Source organism: Olea europaea, unplaced genomic scaffold (genome assembly GCF_002742605.1).
Source record: "Olea europaea var. sylvestris unplaced genomic scaffold, O_europaea_v1 scaffold2558, whole genome shotgun sequence".
Classification (NCBI taxonomy): Eukaryota; Viridiplantae; Streptophyta; class Magnoliopsida; order Lamiales; family Oleaceae; genus Olea; species Olea europaea.
In genome coordinates this window covers 85,667-110,888 of record NW_019243861.1, presented here as the reverse complement: position 1 = coordinate 110,888, position 25,222 = coordinate 85,667, and the positions used below count along the sequence as shown (strand labels likewise).

The 25,222-nt window shown below is 34.9% G+C and overlaps 1 protein-coding gene across 1 annotated transcript; it reads right to left on the bottom strand.

Moving 5' to 3' along the window:
• Nucleotides 1-20,808: 20,808 nt before the first annotated feature.
• On the bottom strand, nucleotides 20,809-25,116 carry LOC111382742 (zinc finger MYM-type protein 1-like). The gene is made up of 12 exons (XM_023006780.1): nucleotides 25,005-25,116; nucleotides 24,486-24,497; nucleotides 24,252-24,395; nucleotides 23,935-24,071; nucleotides 23,463-23,543; nucleotides 22,797-23,034; nucleotides 22,486-22,685; nucleotides 21,599-22,385; nucleotides 21,457-21,537; nucleotides 21,182-21,365; nucleotides 21,059-21,102; nucleotides 20,809-20,984 (listed from the first exon to the last, which is right to left on the bottom strand). Exons 1-12 carry the CDS (start codon nucleotides 25,114-25,116, stop codon nucleotides 20,809-20,811), a joined length of 2,196 nt encoding a protein of 731 aa, XP_022862548.1.
• Between the last annotated feature and the right edge of the window lie 106 nt (nucleotides 25,117-25,222).

The following is a 25,222-nucleotide window of genomic DNA, read 5'->3' as shown; positions in this document are numbered from 1 at the left end:
CTACTCATTCTTACATTAGAATATCCATACAACTGAAGTGGACATTCTGGTACAATTTTCATTTGGCATCTAAAACTCAAAATATGTTTCGACATAAATAGAATTTCACACACTCCGTCCCCTGATATTTCTAAAGAGAAGAAAACTGGAACTGATATAATCTTTAAATGGACAAACAACCTGTTGTACTGAAGATTTTTTACTCAACGTGAGCACTTAAAAATAGAAGTTACACAGGTCCTCTTTAAATAGGAAAAACATATAGTGAAACAAATAAAAACTATTTTGCACAAAAATCTCTAAAAAAAATTCAAACTTTAAACTGATCTGATCTTTTTGCATCCTTCTTGAATCTGATGCTGTTTTTCATGCCAGATGTGTTGCATCTCGTTGGATAAGCATTTTGGTTTGAACTAGTCATCCTTGGTTTCCTTTATCACTCAACTTCTCTGAACATGTGGCCTTATCACTTTGAATGAGAGGATCTTCTTCCTTATCTCTCCAAGATTGTAGGGACTCCTTGTAACTCCATTTATCCTCACAAAGATTTGTATTTCCAACCTGTAAAGTGCTACTAATACCCTTCCAAAAAACTGTGCTGGGGGCTAAGGCAGAATTTGGTGCAGAAATAATGGAGAGCGGCTTTGGACATTGGTTTGGTGAACAAATCAGCTAGTTGTTCTGTTGTGGAGATATGTCGAGTGACAAGTAGACCAAGAGCAACTCGTTCGCGCACAAAATGATAGTCCAGTTCGATGTGTTTACTACGAGCATGAAAAACTGGATTAATTGTCATGTGGAGAGCACTGATATTGTCACAGTATAACGTTGGGGGATTGGAAAGTGGAATGCGTAAATCTTTGAGAATGAAAGTCATCCATGTTAGTTCTGCTGTTGTATTGGCCATGGTACGATATTCAGCTTCAGTGCTAGAGCGAGAGATTGTATTCTATTTTTTGGCACACCAAGATATGAGATTTTGACCAATGAAAGTGCAATATCTAGTGGTGGAGCATCTTGTTGTAGGACAACCAGCCCAATCTGCATCTAAAAAAGCACACAGATGAAGTGAAGTATTTGATGTGAAATATAAACCTAAGTGAATTGTGCCCTTGACATAACGGAGTATACGTCAAGCCATTTTCAAGTGAGCCATTGTGGGGTTATGCATGAATTGGGATATATAATTGACACTAAAGGAAAGATCTGGCCGAGTAAGTGTAAGATATTGTAGAGCACCAACTATCCCTCGAAAGTAACTTGGGTCTTCTAATGGTTTGGAAGTAATAGGATTTTTTCTCTTTGATTCAAGTGGTGTATTCATGGGCATACAATCAACCATTTTCGTTTTCTCCAGTATGGTAAGAGCATAGTGTGACTGTGACAAATGAAGACCATCAGATAATTGGGAAATTTCTATGCCAAGGAAGTGATGAACTGGCCCTAAGTCTTTCATTGCAAATTCACTACTAAGAATTTAGATAAACGAAGTGACAAATCCAAAGTCGATCCTGTGAGCAACATGTCACCTACATAAAGAAGCAAAATTAGTGAGCCATGATTAGAGTGAAAAATATATAAGGATGGATAAGCTAAACTGCAAAAAAAAAAAAAAAACCAAATTTAAGGAAAAAAGTACTAAACCGATCAAACCAAGCGTGAGGTGTCTACTTTAATCCGTAAATAGCTCATTGTAGCTTGCACAGATGTGTTGGATGTTGTGAATCTGCAAATCCTGGTGGTAGTTCCATATATATATCTTCTGAAATTAAACCATGTAGAAATGCGTTCTTCACGTCAAGTTGTCGAATGCGCCATTTCTGAACTAGTGCTATGGTTAGGATCATACGAATTGTCCCTGGTTTGATGACTGGAGAAAAGATCTCTGTGTAGTCTATGCCATCAATTTGATGATATCCCTTTACAACCAAGCGGGCCTTGAGCCCACCCAATGTACCATCAGGTTTGAGTTTTGGCTTGAAGACCCACTTTGACCTTATAACGTGCATTTTCTGGAGTGCGGGAAACAAGTTTCCAAGTCTGATTTTTATGCAAGGTAGCAAGTTCCTCCTCCATAGCGGCTTTCCAACCAGGATGAGCTAAGGCTGATATGATGTTATGTGGCTCACGGGGAATTGTGGAAGTTATGGTGGGCAAGGCATACTTAGGATTTGGTTTAACCACACCAAGGCGAGAATGCGTTATCATAGGATGAGGAACTTATAAAGTGCTGCTAATACTGGGTTCATTGGTAGGAGATAAAGCAGATGGTGTGATAGTAGACGTGGTGATGTTTGTGGGATTGTCAAGTAAGGCGGTGACACTTAATGAGTCTCTAGTTGGCGAAGATAGTGGAGATGGGATATTGTCTGTGTGTAACGGTATTGGAGCTTGGGGTGACATTTCATTGTTGAGAAGAGGTGAAGGAACTGCTGTGACTACATCAGCCAATGAATTATTATGTTCTTGAGCTGGAATAAGTGTTGGTAGTGGGCTTGAACACGGCGGTGTAGAAGTCTCCGTTGGGGTCCCTTTAGTATCACCAAAGTCAGTTGTGGGTGGCAACCAGGAATCAAAAATATTATTAATATGAGTAGCGTGAGAATCAATCATAATTGTAGACTTAGGTTTATAAGGAAATACTTCTTCATCAAAAACTACATGACGTGATATGAAAATTTTTTTGGTTGATGGATGAAAACATTTATATCCCTTATGCTTATCACTGTAGCCTACAAAAATGCATAGGACTGTTTTAGGATCAAACTTGTTATGCCTAGTGTCCCATGTATACGGAAAGCATTTTGACCCAAAGACTCAAAGTGAGGAATAGACAGGATGAGTACCATACAAGTTGAAATATGGAGTTTCAAAATTTAAAGCAGATGAAGGTAAGCGATTAATAAGGTACACAGCTGTCATGAATGCTTCTACCCAAAAAAACAACGAAGCACCACAATGAAAAAGCATTATCATACCTAGTTCTCTTATTATTCTATGGCGACGTTCAATGATACCTGTCTGCTCCACAGTGTAAGGGAAAGAAATGTGATGTTTCACCCCAGTTGCAAGGAAATGAGATGATAATTTGGAATTTATGAACTCACCTCCTCCATCGGATTGAAAAACTTTAATCTATTTGTTGAACTGTCTGGCAACACATTGTTCAAATGCTGAGAAGGCATCAACAAAATCAGATTTATGATGCAAAGGAATAATCCAAGTGTATTTAGAAAAATCATCAACCAAACAAGCATAATAGCGAAATTTCCCAATAGATAAAATAGGAGCAGGGCCCCATAAGTCACAATGAATTTTGTCAAAGATAGCAGTAGTTGATTGTTTAGAACTAGAAAAAGGTAATCTACTAAGTTTTCCTAACTGACAACTATCACAAAGATGTCTCAATTTTGTAACACCTATAACATCAATTAGCCTCTTATTTTTAAGTAATTGTAGAGCGGAAGCATGAGGATGTCCTAAACGTTGATGCCATAAGTCTGCTGTGCCGAATTTTTGTCTGCAAGAAAAATGTAATTCCGGGAAACTGGAGAGGACATAGAGATTACCCTTGTGACTCCCTGTTTTCACTGGTTGCCCTGTTGCTTGATCCTTAACACAAAAATCATCATTAGAAAATTCACAATTTACTGAAAAGTGTTTAGTTAACTGGCTAACAGAGAGTAAATTCTTAGTAAGATCAGGAACAAGCAAAACGTTATTAAGAGAAAGAGTAGCATTTTTTTGCTTTATACTTGTGTCGCCTACGCTAAGAATTTTCAAGGATGATCCATTCCCTATAAGAACTGAATCTGAGCCGTGGTATCTACGTAGATTAGTTAACATGGCCGACTTACCTGTCATATGGTTTGATGTACCAGTGTCAGACGTCCATTCAGTATCTGCAATGGTGTTGTCTAGTGTGAGTACAGCAAGTGCTTGAGGAATGTCTTGTTGAGTAGTCTTCTTTGGCAGCCACCAGCAGATCTTTGCTATGTGTCCTTAAGTGCCACAATATTGGCAACATTCTTCTCTGTACAAATCTCTTTCTGCTGGGGTCATGTGGCGTTCGCCTGGGGGTGGAGGACGTCGTTGTCTAGTGTTAAGAGTAGAGTTGTCTGAATGATTTTTGTTGGAGTCTCTGGATTGTTGTGCCTGAAAACCTCTTCCTGTAGAGGTAAAAGATTGTGACCCATGATTTCTGGAGAGTTGCTGAGACTGCTGTTGTTGACCATAGAAGACTAATTGCATAGTGATTTGTGGAGCAGTGACATTGCTATGGCATGAGAACCAGTTATGCCTTTGATCAAAGCTTTGTAATTATGACATGCGCTCCGAATATGTAGGTCTTGGTGGTTTTAACATAGTTGTGGTGAAGAGCTCATATTGAGGTCCAATGCTTGTGAGAAGATAAAATACTTTCTCCTTGTCTGAGACTGGTTTCCCAATGGCTACAAGGCTGTTGCATAAGCTTTTGAAGGTGCGGATGTGCTCCCCAAGAGTTTTATCTTCTTCCTTACGAAGATAAGTGACCTACTGCCGGAGTGTGAATTCTCTTTCTTGAAAGTCCCATGCATACTCATTCTTGAGTGCTTCCCAGACTGAGTATGCTGTGTCGAGACCTATAACAAGTCCAAGGGCTTCTTCTGAGAGTCTCCCAATGATCCACCCTCGAAGAAGCCTCTCAGACTTGCACCACGCAATATAAGCTTCTGTTAATTCTGGTGTTTGTGGTTCTGTAGCTGTGTTGGTATTGGGATTTGGTGTGTTGTATTTGGGAGGTGCTTGATCTTCATTGGTAAGGTGACCAACGAGTTCTTGGCTCTCTACAAGAGCCAAGGCTTGTTTCAGATACCTCTTCATCACAGTTAACGATGTCTTGAACTACTTTGTTAAAGACATCCAGATTATCATCAAGATCCTTTGAAGGATCCATTTTAAAGCTGAAAAATCGTTCAAGCAAGTACAATTTATTAGGAGTTGACTTAAGCAAATATAAGTCCTCCAACTTTTCCCAAAGTTGTTTTGTAGAATCCAGTTTTCCTACTTTTCTCAAAACAGTATCTGATAGGTGTAAAATAATTGAAGTATATGCAAGTTCATCATGCTCTTCTTTTTGTACTTTTGTTAAATTTGCAGGAAATTTGTCATCTATGGCCTTTGAAACTTTTTGTTGGACCAAAATACCCTTCATCTTTTGTTGTCAAATTGAAAAATCCCCTTTCCCATTAAAAATTCCAACTTCAAAGCATAAAGACATTTTTAAAAAACTAGAACAACCAAAAGCACAGATAGGTTACACAAAGTTATCCTACGGCCGCAATATACACCGTTCTAGATTCCCAGGGTTTCGTAAGATTCACGATCATAGATCAAGGGAATGTTCGAACGGGTCAAGTCCAGGTGTTCTAACAGGAAAATCAATGCAACACGAAGGTATGCAAACAAAAGTTCGAATTTCCACGCAACAAGCCTCACACAGTGACTATATGACAGGTAAAGCTCAAAATCAACTACCAACTTGCAATCAAAACTCAACACTTCACAAACAGAGCAAATAATTCCTAAATTTTCTAGCACAAGCAATGGTTGCCAAGCAATGACAACCCCCAATCCTAACGATTACCCCACACGATGATCTGCTAATGCTGAAATTTAAAAAATAAGTTAAGCCAATATACCAGAGTGGACTATCTGAGTCCGTAAATTATGAGAGTTGCGAATTTATCACTTTAGGACCACCACTATTCGTCCTAAAGTCTCTGGAAACTGCAGCAACCAAAAAATCACGATCGAGTCCCGAACGCCCGAAGAACAACGCTGTCCAGATTCTTCTGCGTACCCTAAAACAGAAAACTTTCAACACGAAAAATGTCAGAAATAATATAAGGAACAAACTGCCTGAAGAGACTGTCGCCAGAAAACTTCACACGCGCCTGCACACGCCCAATCAGTCCCTCTGCGCCTTCGCCACGTGCCTCCGCCACGCGCCGCCGCCGTTCACACACGCCTGACCGTCTTGATCGCCACCTCCTGCACGTTACACCGGTGGTCTCTATTTCCCCAAACTCGTTCTGGATTGGTCAGAAAACACCAAAACAGAGACTGATTTTTAACAATTTTCTGGACAGTTTTTCGATCTGATTTCTGCCACGTTTCTGCGGATTTTTTGGACGATTTCTGGTAGATTTCACCAGCCAAAACCTTCACCTTGAAGCTCTGATACCAATTGTTGCGGAAGCTCTCTCAAAAGGATCTTCAAACGGTGGTTTTCCAGACTCAGTCCAACGTACCTTTCTCTACCAACAACCAATCCAAACGGCTCCAAACCACAACCAATTGATTCACCTTGGTTGCTATACAATCTTACCCACGTAGGACAAGAAAGGATGATGATTTATGGCCACAAAGGCTAGGAGAAGATACCACAAAGGTATACTATGAAAGAACTACCAATTGCACACGTTATACAAGCGTTTTGGACACTTCTGGACACCTTTTTCTCACACGAAAGGGGGGCAGCCTGGATTCACTAGTTTCTTCTCTCAAAATCACACAATCATCATATCAAAGAGGCTAGGGTTATATTCATATATATACTCTAGGGTTAGGCTTTAAGTTGGGCCATTAAAGGGGTAAACGGGCAAAGATTCAAGCCATCCATAAGGAATACAATTGGGCCGGGTGTAGCTCATGGACTTGGTTGTTGGACTTATTTCATTCATCGGCCTATGCCTATGAAATAATATTAACCCACGTTAACATCATAGCCCGGGATTTATAGGGTATCAAAAACCCAACAGTTTATTTTTGTAAGATAACAATATTATTTTCTATGTTAAATATTTAAGTAAAATTATACGAAGCATAATTCTTCTGATTTTTTATTTGTATTTTTCTTTGTTTCTTTTTTTATGGTTGTAAACGAATACTCTTAGATAAAAAAAAAAATAAATAAATAAAAATAGCAGCAAAAGTTCCCAACTTATTATATGCGTAGATACTAGGCTTTAGGGTGCTCCTTGTTTATTTCCGAAACCACAAGCACTTTAATTATTTAAGCATTTATGATCCAGAAGAAATAGTTAAACTTCATTTTCTTAAATAATTTGAAATATAATTCTAGAAATGATATTAATATAGATGAAACTTATTTTTACATTTGACAGAGATTAAAGTTTCATCTTAGCTGAGTCAAAATTTCAATTACATTTAACTCCAACTAAAAACAATAGTGATTTTCTTAATTGACTAGATCTCGATACATTTTGATCGTGTCTGGGTATGTTTCATAAGGTATGGGGTAAGCTTTTTTCATAATCACATTCCGAAATCCATCATATTCTAGTACGCAGAATCAACCTCTATACATTAACGCCATATCCTTAGCTATCTCAAAATCTTTATCTTTCTGTGTTGTGACCGTCGACTTCATCTTAAAAGATCTCAAGTAAAAGCTTAGTGACCAACTTACTACAAACACCATAGGTTAGGGACCTCTACTGTAATTTTTCCAATATAATTAGTTAATCCGAAAAACATGAATTGTACATAAGACTGTCTTACCTCAAAATGTCAGCCAGGAATTTTTTTTTTTTTTTTGTCAGTAATAGATTAAATTTTCACCTTATATTGTTGGTAATTGATTTTATTTTCAAACATTCTTGTAGCTTACTTGGTAAGAGTCAGCATTAATGTACTCCAAGTCTTAGGTTCGAATTTTTGTCAATGGATTTGTTATGTATTATTTTTATTCTATAATTTTTACCAAAATTCAATAAGGGAGGGACAATGAGGATTTGAACCCATGATCTCAAGCAAGGGTTATGGTAAACTTAACCATTGTGATACCTCTTGAATTGTATTACTAAATTTAAAAAAAATGATATTTGTTAGGTTTTGATTGTTTTAATGCAAACAATTTTAAATATTTGAATTTACACTCTTCTTTTGAATTATACAAAACTTGGCAACAATGTTATTTGATGAGTTCTATTTATTCTTCTAACAAAATTATATATATTCATTTTGAACAAAATAATTGTTATATTTATACTTTAGGACTTGTTCGATTCCCCCTTTTTTAAACTACATTTTTCTTTCTTCTTTTCATCCATACATTCTTCAATAAAATAATAGCACACATAAATTCAAAATTTTTCTTTATTTTTAGTCACACGTTCAGACGTTCTCCATCAAATCACAATTCCAAAATGTATTTTTTGCAAAAAAAATAAAATAAAATAAAAATAAAAATAAAAATGGATACCAAAAGGGCTTTTTATATTTTATTGTAGTCAACGCCACCCATGCTGACTCAAACTCCTGGATTCGCCACTGCTAACAGCTAGATGCAATGTTGTATCCCCATCACCGTTCTTCACATTAACAAACTCATAACAATTTATTGCCCGCAATATGATTTCCATAAGCTTTTTACACACAAATGCAAAACGATCTGGCCAGTCCGCCTTCTCCCAGGCAGGTAGTGAACTTGTCTTGATCAACTCATTGGGGACCATGACTTGACCATTAATGGCCGCAAGATGCAGTGGATTTTTGTCATGGCAATCATGAGCTAAGCACATATCAGGTGTAGCAGATACTAATGCTTTTACAATTTCAGCTAGCCTTTAGTTGATGCTATGTGAAGAGAAGATGATTTATGGGAATCTAGTTCTACAGCAAGTAGAGGATTCCTTTGGAGAATTTCTTGGACAAAGTCCGTGTGTGGAATATTGATGCTATGTGTAATGGAGTCTTGTTGGAACCTGTAAACGAAACTCTATCAAGAATCAACGGATCTTCTTCGAGGAAATTGAGCGAAGATTTTACTGTTGAATTTAATGATAATCATGTTAAAAAATAAGGATCTCAAAATAATAAATTGATAGTTTAAATTTATACCTATGGAAGACATCGTGGTTTAGCCGTTAAAAGTTAACTAAAAGAATATGGAGAGAAAAGGGGATCTAGCCTTTACGTAGAAAATTATCAAGTTATCCCATTACGACTTAAACTCTAATTAGGCTTTACATATATTTTTGGCCCACATATTTAAAATTATCTGATCATATTAAATATAGCCCTAAGGTGTAAAACAGCTCAATTGACCACTTAATAAATTTGGACCGATCACAATGTCTTTAAGAGCTATACATCTAACCTGTAAATTTTACTATCAAACGGAAAGCCCACATTATAATTATTCCAACATTATTCCAATAGGGCAAACATTTGATTGCTATAACAAAACTTTTAACACCCATGCTAGGCTACATAGGTGGTCACAAAAGTATAGTTCCAACAATGACACCTTACGAAACATGATTCGATCGGACATGAATGCTAACACTGACCATGGAAATCGTTACACCAATTTAGGGATGCCAACATCTTTATCGACATGAGTCCCCATCCTCTAACCAATGTGGTATTACATGGTATGAACTTAGCACAAATGTGATAAAAATTGTGCTAATTTATATAGGCCCTCATAATGCTTCTGATTAAAATGAAATCATATGTCTCTAAAAGAGGGTCATCTTATATCTTTATCTATCATATCTCGAGATTACAATAATATCAAATAAAAACATGAGTCAAATACATGCTCAAAATAATTTGTGGATGGGGAAAAATATATTTTATTGTTGGAAGAGTTTGTACCAAAAAAACATATGGGTTGCCTATATACCCCGTGAAAGAATCAAGCCAAGACGTAGGTCTTTTACATATATATATAAGTCCCACTAACCAAAAACATCAAATGTTTCCACAATGCCCATATTAACAGGACGTACCCTAAAGACTTTTGGAGTGAGTACCTTAGTCAAAGAATCTAGGATCATTGCCTCTGTATTTATATGCTTTATTTTTCGTCTGCCCTTCTTTGAATCTGTCTCTAACAATCAAATATTTGATGTCAATATACTTTGACCTACCAGAACTTTTATTATTCCTTAGAAATAACACTATTGCACTACTTTTACAATAAATAGTGATAGGTCTTGAGATGGAATCAACAACTTTCAACCCAAAAATGAAATTTCTTAACCAAATGACTTGGATTGTAGCAAATAACATGCCACCAAAAATTAGCTTGCATAGAAGAAGATGCTATTAGAGTCTGTTTAGCACTTTTTGTAGAGAAAGCACCACATGCTAACATGAAAATATAGCCTAAGGTCAATTTTAATTCATCTTGACATCCAAAAAAATCAGAATCTAAATAGCTTGCCACCTCAAGGTAATTTGAACACTGGAATGTAAGTATGTAACCTTCAGTTTTCTTCAAGTGTCTCATAACTTTCTAAGCTTCTTTCCACTGCTCTTGTCCTGGACTCGACTGGAACCTACTGAGGATACTGACTGCGTAGGCAAGCATACAACAAGCACCCCACAAACTAGCATATAGTATTATCTTCATAGATTCCCTTTCTAGTTCACTCCTAGGACATTGAGCTTTGTTAAACTTATTCCATTTTATGACAGGTACATCACCAGGTATTCAATTCTACATATTGAACCTTTCTAGACCACATCGTATATAAGTTTTTTGAGAAAGTCCTAGAAAGCCACGATTTTTATCATGATGTATTTCATTGCCAAGCACGTAAGAAGCTTCTCCAAGATCTTTCATCTCAAAATTAGTAGACAACATTCTCGTTGTCTCATAAAGCAACCCCAAGTCACTGCTAGTAAGTAAAATGTTGTCAACATAGAGCATGAGAAAATTAAAATTTCTCCCACTAGTTTTGAGATAAATGCATTGATCAACTGTATTTTTGACAAAATCAATGGAGATTACATCCTCGTCAAACTTCAAATACCATTTTCGTGATGCTTGCTTGAGACCATATAAGGATTTGTTAAACTTACATACCAAGTTTTCTTTTCCCTTCACAACAAAACCTTCCAGTTATCTCATGTAAACATTTTCAGAAAGATCTCCATTCAAAAATGCTGTCTCGACATCCATTTGATGAAGCTCCAAATCATAGTATGTCACAAGTGCCATGACAATTCGAAAAGAATCTTTGGACGCGAAAGGTGAGAAGGTTTCAACATAATGAATGCCCTCTTGATGAGTGAAACCTTTTGCAACCAATCTTACCTTCTTTCAAATCCAAATTACTTTTAAAGATCCACTTGTTATTTGTAGCTTGAACATCTGGAAGAAGTTCAACAAGTTCTCAAACTTTATTTTGTTCCATAGATTTTATTTCATTTTTCATAGCATTTATCCATTTATCAGCCTCAGGACTTGTCAATGCTTGATTATAAGTACCAGGATCAACAATATGCCCAATATTAAAATCACTAGAAAATGAAGATCTCCTAACTCATGGCTCAAAAACTAACTCAATTGTTGTTAGCGGAAATGGAAGTTCCTTGGTTCTTCATTAACAACTTCAATTGGTTTGAAACCAACTCTTCCTGTATAATAGGAACTGGAACAACTTAATTTAATTCAACAAAAAGTTCTTTCAGTGTGAAACTCCAACTATCTCCAAAATCATTATCTAGAAACTTAGCAGTAATTGACTTAAAAATTCTAGTGCCACGATTTGGACAATGGAACTTATATTATTTTGATCTCTCCGGGTACCGAACGAAGAAATCAAAAGTGGATTTCAGGTCTAATTTCTTTTCAAATGGATTATAAATCCTAACCTCAGCTGGAGATCCCCAAACTTTGAAATGAGCTAAACTTGGCTTAAATCCTATCCACAATTCAAAAGGTGTCTTTCCAACAACTTTACTTGGAACTCCGTTCAAAGTGTACATAGCAGTTTTTAAGGCTTCACCCCATAGATACTCTGTTAAACTTGTTCTACTCATCATGCTCATAATCATATCTTTTAGAGTTTGATTACATCTTTTAGAAACACCATTCTGCTTAGGTGTCCCTTGTATGATATATTTGGGCACTATTCCACACCCTTATAAAAATTTTGCAAAATCATCCATATTTTGACCAAACTCATTATATTTCCTATAGTACTTACCATCATAGTTAGACCTTAAAACTTTGATACTTTTTCCACATTATTTCTCTACTTCCATTTTGAAAATCGTGAATTTCTTAAGTGCATGGGATTTATCAGGTAAACGTATCTATATTGTGAAAAAAAAAATCATTAATAAAAGTTATGAAGTATTTGTTCCCATATATGGTGGAAGGCGAAGGCCCTCTGATATTAGTATATATCAAGTCGAAGATACCATTGTTCTTAGTGGAACCCTTCTTTGTAGCCTTAGTTAGCTTTCCTCTTATACAATCTATAAAGGTGTCAAAATCAGAGAAATCCAAATGGGGAAGTATCTCAATTTTTACCAATCTTTTCGTTCTATGCCTAGAAATGTGATCCTAATTGCTTATGTCACAACATAGAGAATGATTTACGAATTAGAGCCCTTTTCTTTTATATAATCGTAACACAAGCGATTTCACCAAAAGGAGCCGAAGATAATTTATATAAACCATCACATAAAGGGCCATTCTCAATCAAACAGAATCATAAAACAGGTCAACCATTCCATTACCAAAGTTAAAGGAAAAACAACACACTTCAAGTTTCGATATAGAAATTAAATTTTGTCTCATTGCGGTACAAAAACTGTTTTTTCTAAAACAAGAGAAAAATCATACTCCAAAGACAACTTCAATACTCCTATGAACTCAACCTTCACTTGAACTCCATTTCTAACACTCAAGCTCACTTCATTCTCATTTGGTCTCTGTTTGCTTTTGAACCCATATAGAACTCTTCTTCTTTTCTAGCCAAATCTTAAACTTCGAACAATCTTTCTACCAGTGACCCTTCGTTTTGCAGAACCTGCATTGATAATTTTTCTTTACAATTCCTTTAGGATTGCCAAAATTTCTATTTTTCCGATTCTGGTGTGATTGATTACCCTTCCAAAACTTTGTTTATGATTATGAGAAGACCCCTTGTTCTGTTATAGTTGAAAAGCTAATTGCACAGTTTTAACGGTCTCACGCCGCATCCAATACTCCTCTTGGGCACATACTGTAATAAGGTCATTCAAATCTCGTTTATCCCACCGAGCATTGTAAGTAACCTTAAGTTGATTAAACTGGCTAGAAAGGCCTGGAAAGGCTCTTCAATGGGAATGTTAAGAGCCTTTAGCTTAGATGATATATTTATCATCTTCATAACATGTTCCCTAATCACCACTTGCACCATCATATCTCATATTCATCAATTTGTCCATCATATCTCCAGTTTTAGTTTTATCAGACTCAAAAAAATTTTCTCCTACGAATTGTATAGGATAGCACCCATAATGGAATCAGTTATAGAGCTCTTCATTATTTTCAAATAAAGTTTGTTGGTTCTTTCACACTTTTCATATTCGGCCACATATTCAACAATGCTTTTATCTATAGGTTTTGCCAGCTTTTTCTCCATTGCAAAATACCAAGTGCTATTTCTTCACTTCGTTGCCATCTCACATAATTATTCCTAGTCATGGTTTCAATAACAGACAATTGACTCGAGGGAGATGATGCATTATAAATTGTGAAAGCGTAAAATACTATATTTAGTATCATCCAAACATAATGCACGCAGTCAACAGATGATAAACATCTAATTAACATGGGCTATTAATGAGATAATTTGTAATTAAAATAAAAACTATATGAATCTTATTACGGCAAGAGCCTAGATGCATCATTATAAAGTCACCTTTGGATTGACAATCCAATATGCTATAAGGTACTCTTAAAACACATCATGAAACTAGTAAACAAAATTACATTGATTTTCGAAACACAAACAACTTTGGGCAGAAGGAAATTTTTAGACCAAAGTAAGCTCGTTAACTACCTTATGCCATTTTCCAAAACATCACATATAATAACACTTTTGGGCAAGATAATATATGCAATAAATAAAAGCTGCGAGCTAAATTTTTTTTGGTAGACAAAATGGAATAAATAGCAATGAGTGTGTTACTTCGGCAGCTACCACCCATTTTTATTTCTAAATATTTGTCTTAGTGGGAAAATAAGGATCTTCTCAAAGCCCATGAAAAATTCAATCACGAAACAATAATTACTTAACAAATCATAATCATCAATGGATGAAAGGCAAAAATTTATATGTGATTGAGAGATGAAATTGACAACAAAATTTCAATATATAAAAAGAATGAAATTTAAGCATGCAAATAATAGCAACATTTAAATACATAAGCATTTTAACGAAATATAAAAGTCGTCAATTAATTAATTTATTTGGTATAATTTTAAATGGGTCAAATTTAAATAAAATTTTGATTATGGTCAAAATTGAAATTTTAGGGTCAAACTTTTTAAAATCCAATTTAAAACCCCTTTTGAAAATTGCGAACTGACCCATTTTTGAATTTATTAATAGACCCCTCAAATCTTCTAACATCTCATAAATGCCCATTATTTGATAATTGTGGTTTGACCCAAAAATCAAAAATTGCAGATGGTTCCCCACTGCGGCCCCATCACAGAACTGCCCATTAGTTTTCTAAAACCCAAATTTTTTCTTCTTTGTGGCGTTGACTCTGCTACCACAAAGGTAGTAGCACCCGACGATTGCAACAGCAGCAAGCTGCTGTGATTTGCCGCCAACACTGCAACCAAGTGCGACAACAGCGCTCTACCATCGATCGGGTCTACTTCGACCATGCCTTGTTCCACTTTTTATATTTCAAACCAGCAATAAGAAAAATTATTGAACTAGGATTTGGTGGCTACAACATTAATTCACATCACAATTAATTCATCAAAAGGAAAAAAAAAATGATGAAAAAAAAGGAAGGAAAACCAACAACAACTTAATGGCAATTTCAAAACCCAAATCAATCGGCAAGTGGAAAAAACACCACTACCAGTGGTGGCAGCTGCTTCTCAATTAATTTAATGATAATCATGCTAAGAAATGAGAATTACAAAATAATTAATTGATAATTCAAATTCATTCTTGCGAAAGATATCGTGGTTATGAATAATAATAGCTAAATCTTCTATTTCTTGCTCCTCACAAAGTGTTAATCGTCAATGGGCAAGCTAATGAAAACAATATGGAGAGGAGAGGGACCTAGTCTTTACATAGGAAATTATCAAGATGTCTCGTTACGACCTAAACTCTAATTAGGGTTTACATATATTTTTTGCCTACATATTTAAAATTATCACATCATTTTAAATATAGTCCATAAGGTGTAAAACGGTCCAATTGATCACTTTATAAAGTGAAAATTACATGAATTAAGTAATTTCAAGATCTTAATTCAAGTTTAAGATTTATAAATTTTTCTTTCAAAAATCAGATATAATTAGAACTGTAAATATTTATAATAATATTATTAAAAATATTTTACATATACATACTAAATTATTTCTATTAATCTTCTCTCTTTCTATATAACACAGTCGCCATCTCTCTTTCCCCCAACCCCATTCTCTCTCCCAATCCTATCTTTCTCTCTCTATAGTGCCACTCAGCGCTATGCGGCGACACAAGCGAGGTGTGGCTATGGGTGGCATTGCTTCCTGTGATATTAGTGGTAGCAGATCACAGTTGCAGGTGATAGCAGAATTGTTGGAGGCCTATATCGCCGAAGGCTCTATAAATTGTGGTAAAGTCATTCGTTCCCTATGAGCATCGATAGAGGCTTGTAGATCTTGACTGCAGATTGTGATGGCGTAGATCATTGCTGCAATGGCATAGATCGTAGCTACAGTGGTGGTGAATTTTTTTATCAGTTGGATGGGCCGTAGTAGTTTCCATGTTTTGATGGTTTTGTGGTGGTGATTGTGGTATTGTGAATAGTTGTACTAAGGTATTGAAGGTGATGGTGTCATTAGAGATAGTGGTTCAGGTGGCAGTTGCGGCGTTGGTGTTGGTAGGGGTGGTTGGATTTTGTTAATTTTTGGGGGTGTTTTTTGTTGGCAATGGCATTGGTGAGGTGGTGTGATGGTGGATTAGGCATTGTTGATGATGCTGAGGTGGTGGTTGCAAACGATTATAGTGTAAGCAATGGCAATGGTGGTGGCGACAGTGACCAAGAGTGTTTTTGACCAATGAATTGGTTGGTTGTGACAAATAAATTTGTGATCAATATATAATATTTGATCTAAAAAATATCATTGTGAATCAGAATTTATTAAATTGTGATTAAGAAATAACTTGAAAACAATTAATTTAATAATTTGTGATATGTGATTAATAAATGAATTGTAACTTATAAATATTTTGATTTTGTGATCGATAAATAAATTGTTACCTGTAAAAAATTTAGATTTTTGATCGAGAAATAATTTGTAGTCTATAAAATATTTAAATTTTGAATCGTGGTCAAGAAAAATTATAACCAATTGATTTGAGAATTTGGGAAATTAATAAATAAAATTTAATAGTAGCTAATTTTTGAAGTTATAAACATAGTTTCTTAATTTTGAAATGAGTCATAGTTAAATTCTTAGATATGAAATTTTCCCCTTAATACATTTGGCCCCAATCACAATATCATTATGAACCATATATCTAACCCGTAAATTTTACAATCAAATGGGAAGACCACACTAGAATTATTCCAACATTTACGTCCCCTTTCACTGCTGCATGTGAAGCCTCTTTTCAACCATTTCATTCTCAATAAAACAAACACAAACACAGACTAAAAGTACACATACATACAGCTTCTTGCCTGAGTTCAACTCTCATTTACTCATCTGTTGAACTTTTTGTTTTCAACATAAAAATGAAATTTCTTGGTTATGACCTTGGTCGAGTATTAGGAACCTTCCTTGTACAAGACGGATTCAAATGCTTGCTTGATTTACTTTTTCTAGCTAGTAGTTGCAGGTATGAATAATTTGACTGGGTAAACCAGCATTTATGATTGTTCAACATTTAAATAATTCATATTTTATAGAAAAAAGAGTTGACTTCAAGGATGACGTGACTTGGAAGTTCATAAGAAATAAGGATAATTTAGGAAAGGGTTTAAATGAGTGGCTCTAATTGTTTGGCAATTTTGTAGAAATATTTTATTTTATTTCAAGTCAAAGTTTACAATTATTTTTAACAAAATATTTTACACGACACACAATTTTTAAACACGTTTTATCAACTTCTATCAAAATTTACTAAAAATTTGATTATAATCCCCACCAAACATGAGCTTATTTTTGAGATAACAATAATATTTTTTTTATCTTATATTCAAGTAAAATTACACCAAGCAAAATTCATCTGATTTTTTTTCCGCAGTGAGATATATATTAGTTAATGAATATCTTTTAGAGAAAATAGGTAAAAAAGTTCCAAACTTATTATGCAATTATTTGTAACTGTAATTTGTGGAAATCTGTCTAGTGAGGAATAAGATTTACAAATTTTAAAGGAAGGCTTATGGGAGCTTGTGGTATATTGAGAGGCACAAGCACTTCAATTATTCCAGTGATTATTATCAAGAAGAAATAGTTTAAATTCATTTTCTGAAATCATTTGACATGTATAGTTCTACGAATGATATTAGTATAGATAAAATTAATGCAATTATTGGTATAGAGTTAACCAATGCTTATTCATCAGATATCATCATTACTTCTCCAGGATTTTGACATTTAAGAAATATTTGATTCTGATATATCTTTCAATTACATTTAACCCCAACTAAAATAAGGGTGACTCTTAATGGGTTATTCCCTTGTACAGGGGAATAACCTACAGAGGCTGCACAGGTGCTATTTAATTGAATTTTTTAATTTTTTTTTTTATCAATATCCAATGGAATGATACCACATCCTCCCTGTAATGATCCTAGCAACACTTTCCTTGTACACCAAGCAAGGTTCATTCTTAATTGACTTGTATCTTTAATAAATTGGATAATTAAAGTGAATTCTAGAAATGATTGCAATTTAATCTAATATAATTTAATCAAATGATTAGATGTCATTGGAATGTAACTTGTTGTGGGTCTATTTTTCAAAATATATGGTTCAATGACTACTAGGCCCGTATTCGGCTGAGATTGATCAGATTTTTAGCCCTTGTTTGATGGTCATTATTATGAGAAAATGGACTTTTGAATAGTGATTTTTGGAGAATGTACAGTCAAAAAGTAGGAAAAAATTTGATTTTACTTGTAAAAATAATATAACCCTTGTTTGGGCTCTATATTAACATTGGATAATTAAAGTGAATTCTAGAAATGATTGCAATTTAATCTAATATAATTTAATCAAATGATTAGATGTCATTGGAATGTCACTTGTTGTGGGTCTATTTTTCAAAATATAAGGTTCAATGACTACTAGGCCCGTATTTGGCTGAGATTGATCAGATTTTTAGCCCTTGTTTGATGGTCATTATTATGAGAAAATGGACTTTTGAATAGTGATTTTTGGAGAATGTACAGTCAAAAAGTAGGAAAAAAATTTGATTTTACTTGTAAAAATAATATAACCCTTGTTTGGGCTCTCTATTAATGAGTTTTGGGGAAAATATATATTTTGAAATACTGATTTTTTATTGATTTATTGATTGATTTATTTATTTTTGAGAATGTACATTAAAGAAAGAAGAAAATAATTTGGATTTCCATGTAATATTATCTTATTAAAGATGTGTAATTAAAAAGAAGAAATAGAAAAATGTATTAAAATTAAAATAGAGCCCAAACATGGGCTTATTGTATAAATGTATGGTTGAAAATTGAATATGAGAACTAAAGATTTTTGAAATAATAGTCATCGAACAAGGCCTAAACGATTTTGATAAAATTGATGGAATGTATGGTTGAAAGGCTGTAAATCATATGTGAAAGTTATGCAGTTTGACCCAACTAACACCTAGAGGGGTGGTAAATACGCGTTTGCACGGAATTTACGCAAATTAATTAATAATTTTAACACATCACATATATTAATTAGTCCAAATGAATTTACATGCAATTTACCCTATGTTGAATTGCCGGAATATAATAAAATGCTGGAAAATAAAAATTACAGGATATTTGACGAAGGAGAAAACCTCTCACGATATTAAACACTCCGGGCCCAAGTCAGTATGATTCCTCTATAAACGAATCAACTTATAATACCGCCAGACTCTACCAATGCAAGTACTTTCTGACCTCCTAGCTTTAATTGCCAAAGCCCTCATGGATTCTGTGCTCTTGCACCAACTTCAGGCTTTCTGATTTCATCTATCTCTTGTGAATTCAAGAGAACTCCTTGTTCTCCAACAATCGGAACTGCAGTTACCTTCCTTGATCTTCAACATTGACAAATATTCTGAAAGTATGGGTTTTTTGTGTTTGATTTTTGAACTTCAATGTTTTTCAATTGCAAGTTTCAATGATTAATGGATGGAACGATATATGAATAGTTTATGTGTTTTCACACAATGAACAATCCAAAGTTTTTTTGTGAAAACGGTATAGGGATTTATACAAAAGGACGTTTTCGACAGTACGGTCCCGTTAAAATTCTCAAAAATCTCAAATTAGGAATTTCTGTTATGCACTGTCGCTTGAACAATAGCCAAGCGAAAAGCGACCAATGGTGTTTCGCTCGAGCGATGTCCTGGCAACAAGCTAACAATATTTTTTTTTTTGTCGCTCGAACAGTGTGTTGGCAAGAGGCAAGCAAAATTGTGGCGGCACTTCTTTCCTTATTCAGAGCTTGAACCCTAACCTACCTAACACAACTATATAAAATTGAACTTAACTCCTCGACTTTCACACTTTTTCCCTCTAGTCATTTTGTTCACAGAATCGTCAATTACATTAAAACATAACAATATGGAACGAATGGTTAAAATTAATGGTTGATTTTGGCTTAAACTTCAATCAAAATCTTTAACAGTACCAAACAGGGACTAAAATAAATGTAGTTAATTTGAGAAGTCTGTGGCCACAGGTTTCGGATCAAATTGCAACGCCAGTTTGATTAACCGTCCCTTTCAAACCCATTTCATTAACAAAAATGTTTAGTTACTAACAACGCCCTTTATACTAATAGAACAAAGCTGAAGCAGCTCTCATACTCATATGGTCACTATAAGGTAAGGTGAATTTTTTGTTTCTTATTCTTTAAATTTTTAGTTGATTTAGTAAAAAATTATCTCATCTTATAAGGATATATCAGTTAAGGCAGCGGTGAATCCAGGATCGAAGTCTAGCTAGGGCGGGTTGACCGTTGACCATTGACCGTCGACGATCGGACTAGGACTGGTTGACCATTGACCGTCGATGATCATAATAGTCCGATCGTTTAATACAAGTAGTTATATAATATTAAAAGTTATTCAGTAAATATGTAAATGAACTGAAACGTCAAAATTGTATACATATGAAAATATACTTCAATACAACCCAAAATAGTAAAAAAAAAAATACGATACAACCTTACTCAGTTACTCTGTAACTGTAAATTTAGACAACTGTATTCTACAGGGTCTCATGATTTGAAAACGTTGCAATATTGCCTCATTCTCAAGTTTTTTAAAAATAGCTTTCTCCACGTAAACGACTAAACTGTCATTCAACCAGACATCTCCCATTTTGTTGCGCAAATCACTCTTGATTAGATTCATAGTAGAAAATACCCTTTGAACTTGCAGTTGCCGTAGGTAATATCAATGCCAAGGTGAGCAGCCTATAAACCAATGGAAAATAGCAGGAACTTCCAGTTTTAACCAACTTCTGAGCTACACAAAATATGCTATTGAGATTAAAGAAAGCTTTGTCCATTCTCACAAGCAAAAGAAACTTATGAAGCTAAGATCAAAGTAATAAAAGCTCTTCACTATTGAAGTCCAAAGGATAGAACTGAGCAGGACGTAGCAATTTATTCTTATCAAAAGCTGCAAATGAATCTCTTGGACTTAAACATGAAATGCAAGTAAAGAGCTCAGTAGTTGTTTCTGGAAAACGATCATTCAACTCTTGCAAGATTGAGTCTATCGCATGACAATACAAATCAACATAAAAGCGATGAAAATAAGTCACCTACTGAGCTACATGCTAGGTCGACCTTTCACTACTACAATATCCTCCATATTGGGCACTAAAATATGTCTATCAATACAAAACTCAATCACCCTACTCAACAAAGTATCCTAACCATTCTCTCTCAGGTTCTGCAATGCACACTTACACAAATTCTATAACCCCATTGCATTTTGAAATATCCTGATCCCTTTTCTGTAAGACTTGTGAAAGGTCATCTGTAATTGCAAGAATTTCAAACATAAAGTAGAGACTGAACACAAACTCAAAATCTTGCATAGCGTTCATCTGTCTTACAGCCGAAGATTTTTGATCTGGATGTACGCCATCTTCTAATATATTTTTCAAGAACATCTATGATAGCATTAAACATATTAATGAAACGAGTAATTGTCAATAGATGTAAGCCCCACCTAGTATCACCTGGGCATGCCAAACTCATTTCTTGAAACTGACCACTTCCACTAGTAAGTTCCCCAATATTAAGCTTCTCCAGAATATTAGCTTTATGCACCAACCAAATTCATAATAATAGCAAGTACGTTAAACAAATAACCAAGCATACAATTCCTACGTGTGACAGATACAATTGCCAACTGAAGCTGGTGAGAAAAGCAATGAACATACATAGCATGTGTGTTCTCTCTTAAAATTACAGCTTTCAACCCATTAAACTCACATGACATATTACTTGCTCCATCATAGCCTTGACCTCTTAGGCTAGATATGCTCAACCCATGTGTAGAAAACATTGCATCATTGGCATCCTTCAGTGATTGGGCACAAGTATTAGTGACATGGGACATACCTAAAAAACGCTCCTTCACTCGCCCACTTTTATCAACAAACCTCAAAACAACTGCCATTTGTTCTTTCATAGAATTATCACGAGCCTCATCAACCAAAATTGAAAACAAAGAATCACCTATCTCATTGGTAATAGCCCTTGTCGTCTCTACGGCACAACAATTAATCAAATCCTTTTGGATGGTTGGTGAAGTCATTTGGTCATTTCCAGGAGCATTACAAAATAATACTTCTTTAATTTCTTTACAATGAGCTACATACAAGTTTAGTAACTCAATTAGATTTTCTCTATTAAGAGACTCTTTCGATTCATCATGACCACGAAATGACAATCCTTGCATCAAGAGGAATCTAATACAATCTAGCACCAAATTCAACCTGGTCTTATAACTTTGTTGTTGACTACTACTTTGGCTAGACATAACATATGAGACACTTTGCTTTTGATTCATCAAGTTGGTACACTTTGTAAAAGCTTGATTATGAGCATTATCAACCTCTATTAAGAGACTCTTTCGATTCATCATGACCACGAAATGACAATCCTTGCATCAAGAGGAATCTAATACAATCTAGCACCAAATTCAACCTGGTCTTATAACTTTGTTGTTGACTACTACTTTGGCTAGACATAACATATGAGACACTTTGCTTTTGATTCATCAAGTTGGTACACTTTGTAAAAGCTTGATTATGAGCATTATCAAAGAAACTGACATGATCTTTCAATGTCTTTTTGTGCTTCCAATCCCTAAAGCCGATCTTAGTAAATATATGGCCACCCCCTTGACCCCCTCTATCAGGTTTGAACAAGTAGCAATGCAAACAATACGCCGCATCCTTTTCTATGCTGTATTCCAACCAATGAAATTCGGAGAACCATTCTTTTCAAAAACATCTATTATCATTCCCCATCGGTCTTCTTAGAAAATCATGTCCATATGGTTGACAAGGACCCTTCTCCAAGTATGCCATCCTGACATCATCTCTGATATTAGGATTATACGACTCGATAGGGGAGCATATCCCTGGATCAAATACAAGATCATCCACATTAAATTGAGCCGGGGACTTCTTTGTGTCATTCAATAACTCTTGTGCTCGACTAGAATCAGTGGCGGGACTAGATGCACAACTAGAAGTAGAAGAATTGGGTATGGACTTTCGTTTTGGTTGAAAAAATCGTTCCATAATCTGCAAATGTCCCAATTCATTTTTCAATTACAATTGATTAAAAAAATAACCAAGTACACATGGGTTATAAAACCAACAAAGAATCAGATTAATGGACACAAGAACATCATGTTTTCTGGTGGTTTTTATAATGTTCCAACTTCCAACCCTATTCACAACTATGGGTGGTTTGATCTGGTATTTCAAGAATTGAAATTGAACCATAAATTTCGATTCTTTTGTATTCAATCACTATAGAAAAATTGAAATCGAACGTTATGATTCCGGGCCTGAAGAATAGATCATCATTTTTTATGTATAGGTTGTTTTATTTTTCAAATATATCAGTTTTAATTTTCTTAGAGCCTCTGCTACTTGAAGATTCAGACAATTGATTTTATTTGGTCCTCAATTATCCTGAAATGCTAATGGAGCCATGGGACATTCACTTGGCTTTTAGCATTAGGAAATATAGTCTCTTCATCGGGATGCACATGAGTGGAGCTCGGAAAAACTGAATACTTGAAAAACTTTATTGATACCGAATGCGTTAATTGAAGTCAAGCTTATTTTAGCAAGCTAGGGGGCTATTGAGCTCTCAGTTTTATTAGCAAAGAGGTCCGGTTCTAGATTTCAGTTCAATTCTACAAAAATAAATATTCTCCTAAAAATTCACAATTCAATCAATAGGCATTAGGCACTAGGCAGAAAGCCGGAAAAAAATAGAACAAAACCAAAATCCAACAAAATCCTAAAAAATAAATATCCTCTTAAAAATTCACAATTCAATCAATTCAACTTGAGTACAGTAACAAAATTCAACAAAATCAAAATAGCCAAATCAAAATAGAACAAAACCAAAAGAAGAACAAAAAAAAAATTAAAGAGGGAAAGCTGGAATAAAAAAGAGTTACCACTTACCAGTCGGAGTCGGCAGTCTCGGCAGGTAGCAGCAGAAGCAGGCACTTCGGGCCTTCGAGTTCGAGTTTTGGTCTGCTGACTGCAGCGATTGGCACTAGATTTTTCTGAACCAGAAAATGAATGTGAAGAAGAAGATCCTAGCCAGCAACCAACGAAGTCACGAACTGAAATCTGAAAGGGCAAATGAAATGGGTATTACTATGGGTAATGGGTTTGGACTTTGGATAAATTAATTTTACTTTTGGGCTAAATAATAAAAGGCCCAACATTTTGTGCAAAAGCCCAAACCAACAAAAAATAATAGTAATAAATCAAACGGGTTTGAGGGTTTCCATCTTCTTCTTCTCCAGGCAACTCGGCAACCGTCGGCGACCACACTGGTGACACTGTCGATGGCTCTGCAAATTTCGGCAGAGCTAGCACGCGCAGCCGCGCCCCCTCGCAGGGTGCTGGCTCCGCGCCTAAGTTAAGGATAAGCTACCTAATCTACTAAGCCCATCCAAGCAAAGCTCATTTCACCTCATATCTCCACATCATCGGTAGAAGCTTACTGTTGCTGATTTCTATTGCAAACGTATAATATCTTAAACAAGTAATACAATGGATTTATGAGTTCAAATGATCATTTCCCTCGGGGACTATTATTTAACCTTTGATTTACTATTTCTAACTCCTAAATGATGAAAAATAGATAATTTTGAATATGTATTATTAATAATACATATATTCAAAATTATTATTGTCAAGTGCCGAAAATCGATATCACCAAATATAACTATTAATGATATTTGCAAGTATTACTAAGTGGTAATAAGATAATTGCTTCTCCTGTAACTATAAAATCTAGATGTATTTAATTCATGTGAGACTTAATTTGTTATATAGTTATTTATTTCGTGTAGATTACCACATTAATTTAGACTGAAGTCATATTAGAATAAAAATTGATAGTAAGTACTTAATTTATCTGAGAATGATATTCGGACTCAAACATTCGCTGTTATTACTAGTCACGATCCGTACACTTGCGGAATCATACGAACAATTGAAATTATATTATTTTCATATACGCCTTCCCTCCTCCACCCCTAATGTTAGCCTAATTTTTGGAATATCCCCAAATGTTTCATTTTGATGCAAAATTCCCCTAGAATGCCCGAACACCCTACCAGCTAAATCCATTAGTTTAGGCGTTAAAACTAGTGAAGAAGGCCGAAACCAATAACCTCAAATGAAAAATCCGTTTATTCACATCCTTTCAGTCTCCAAGGCAGTATTTGAAGAAAAA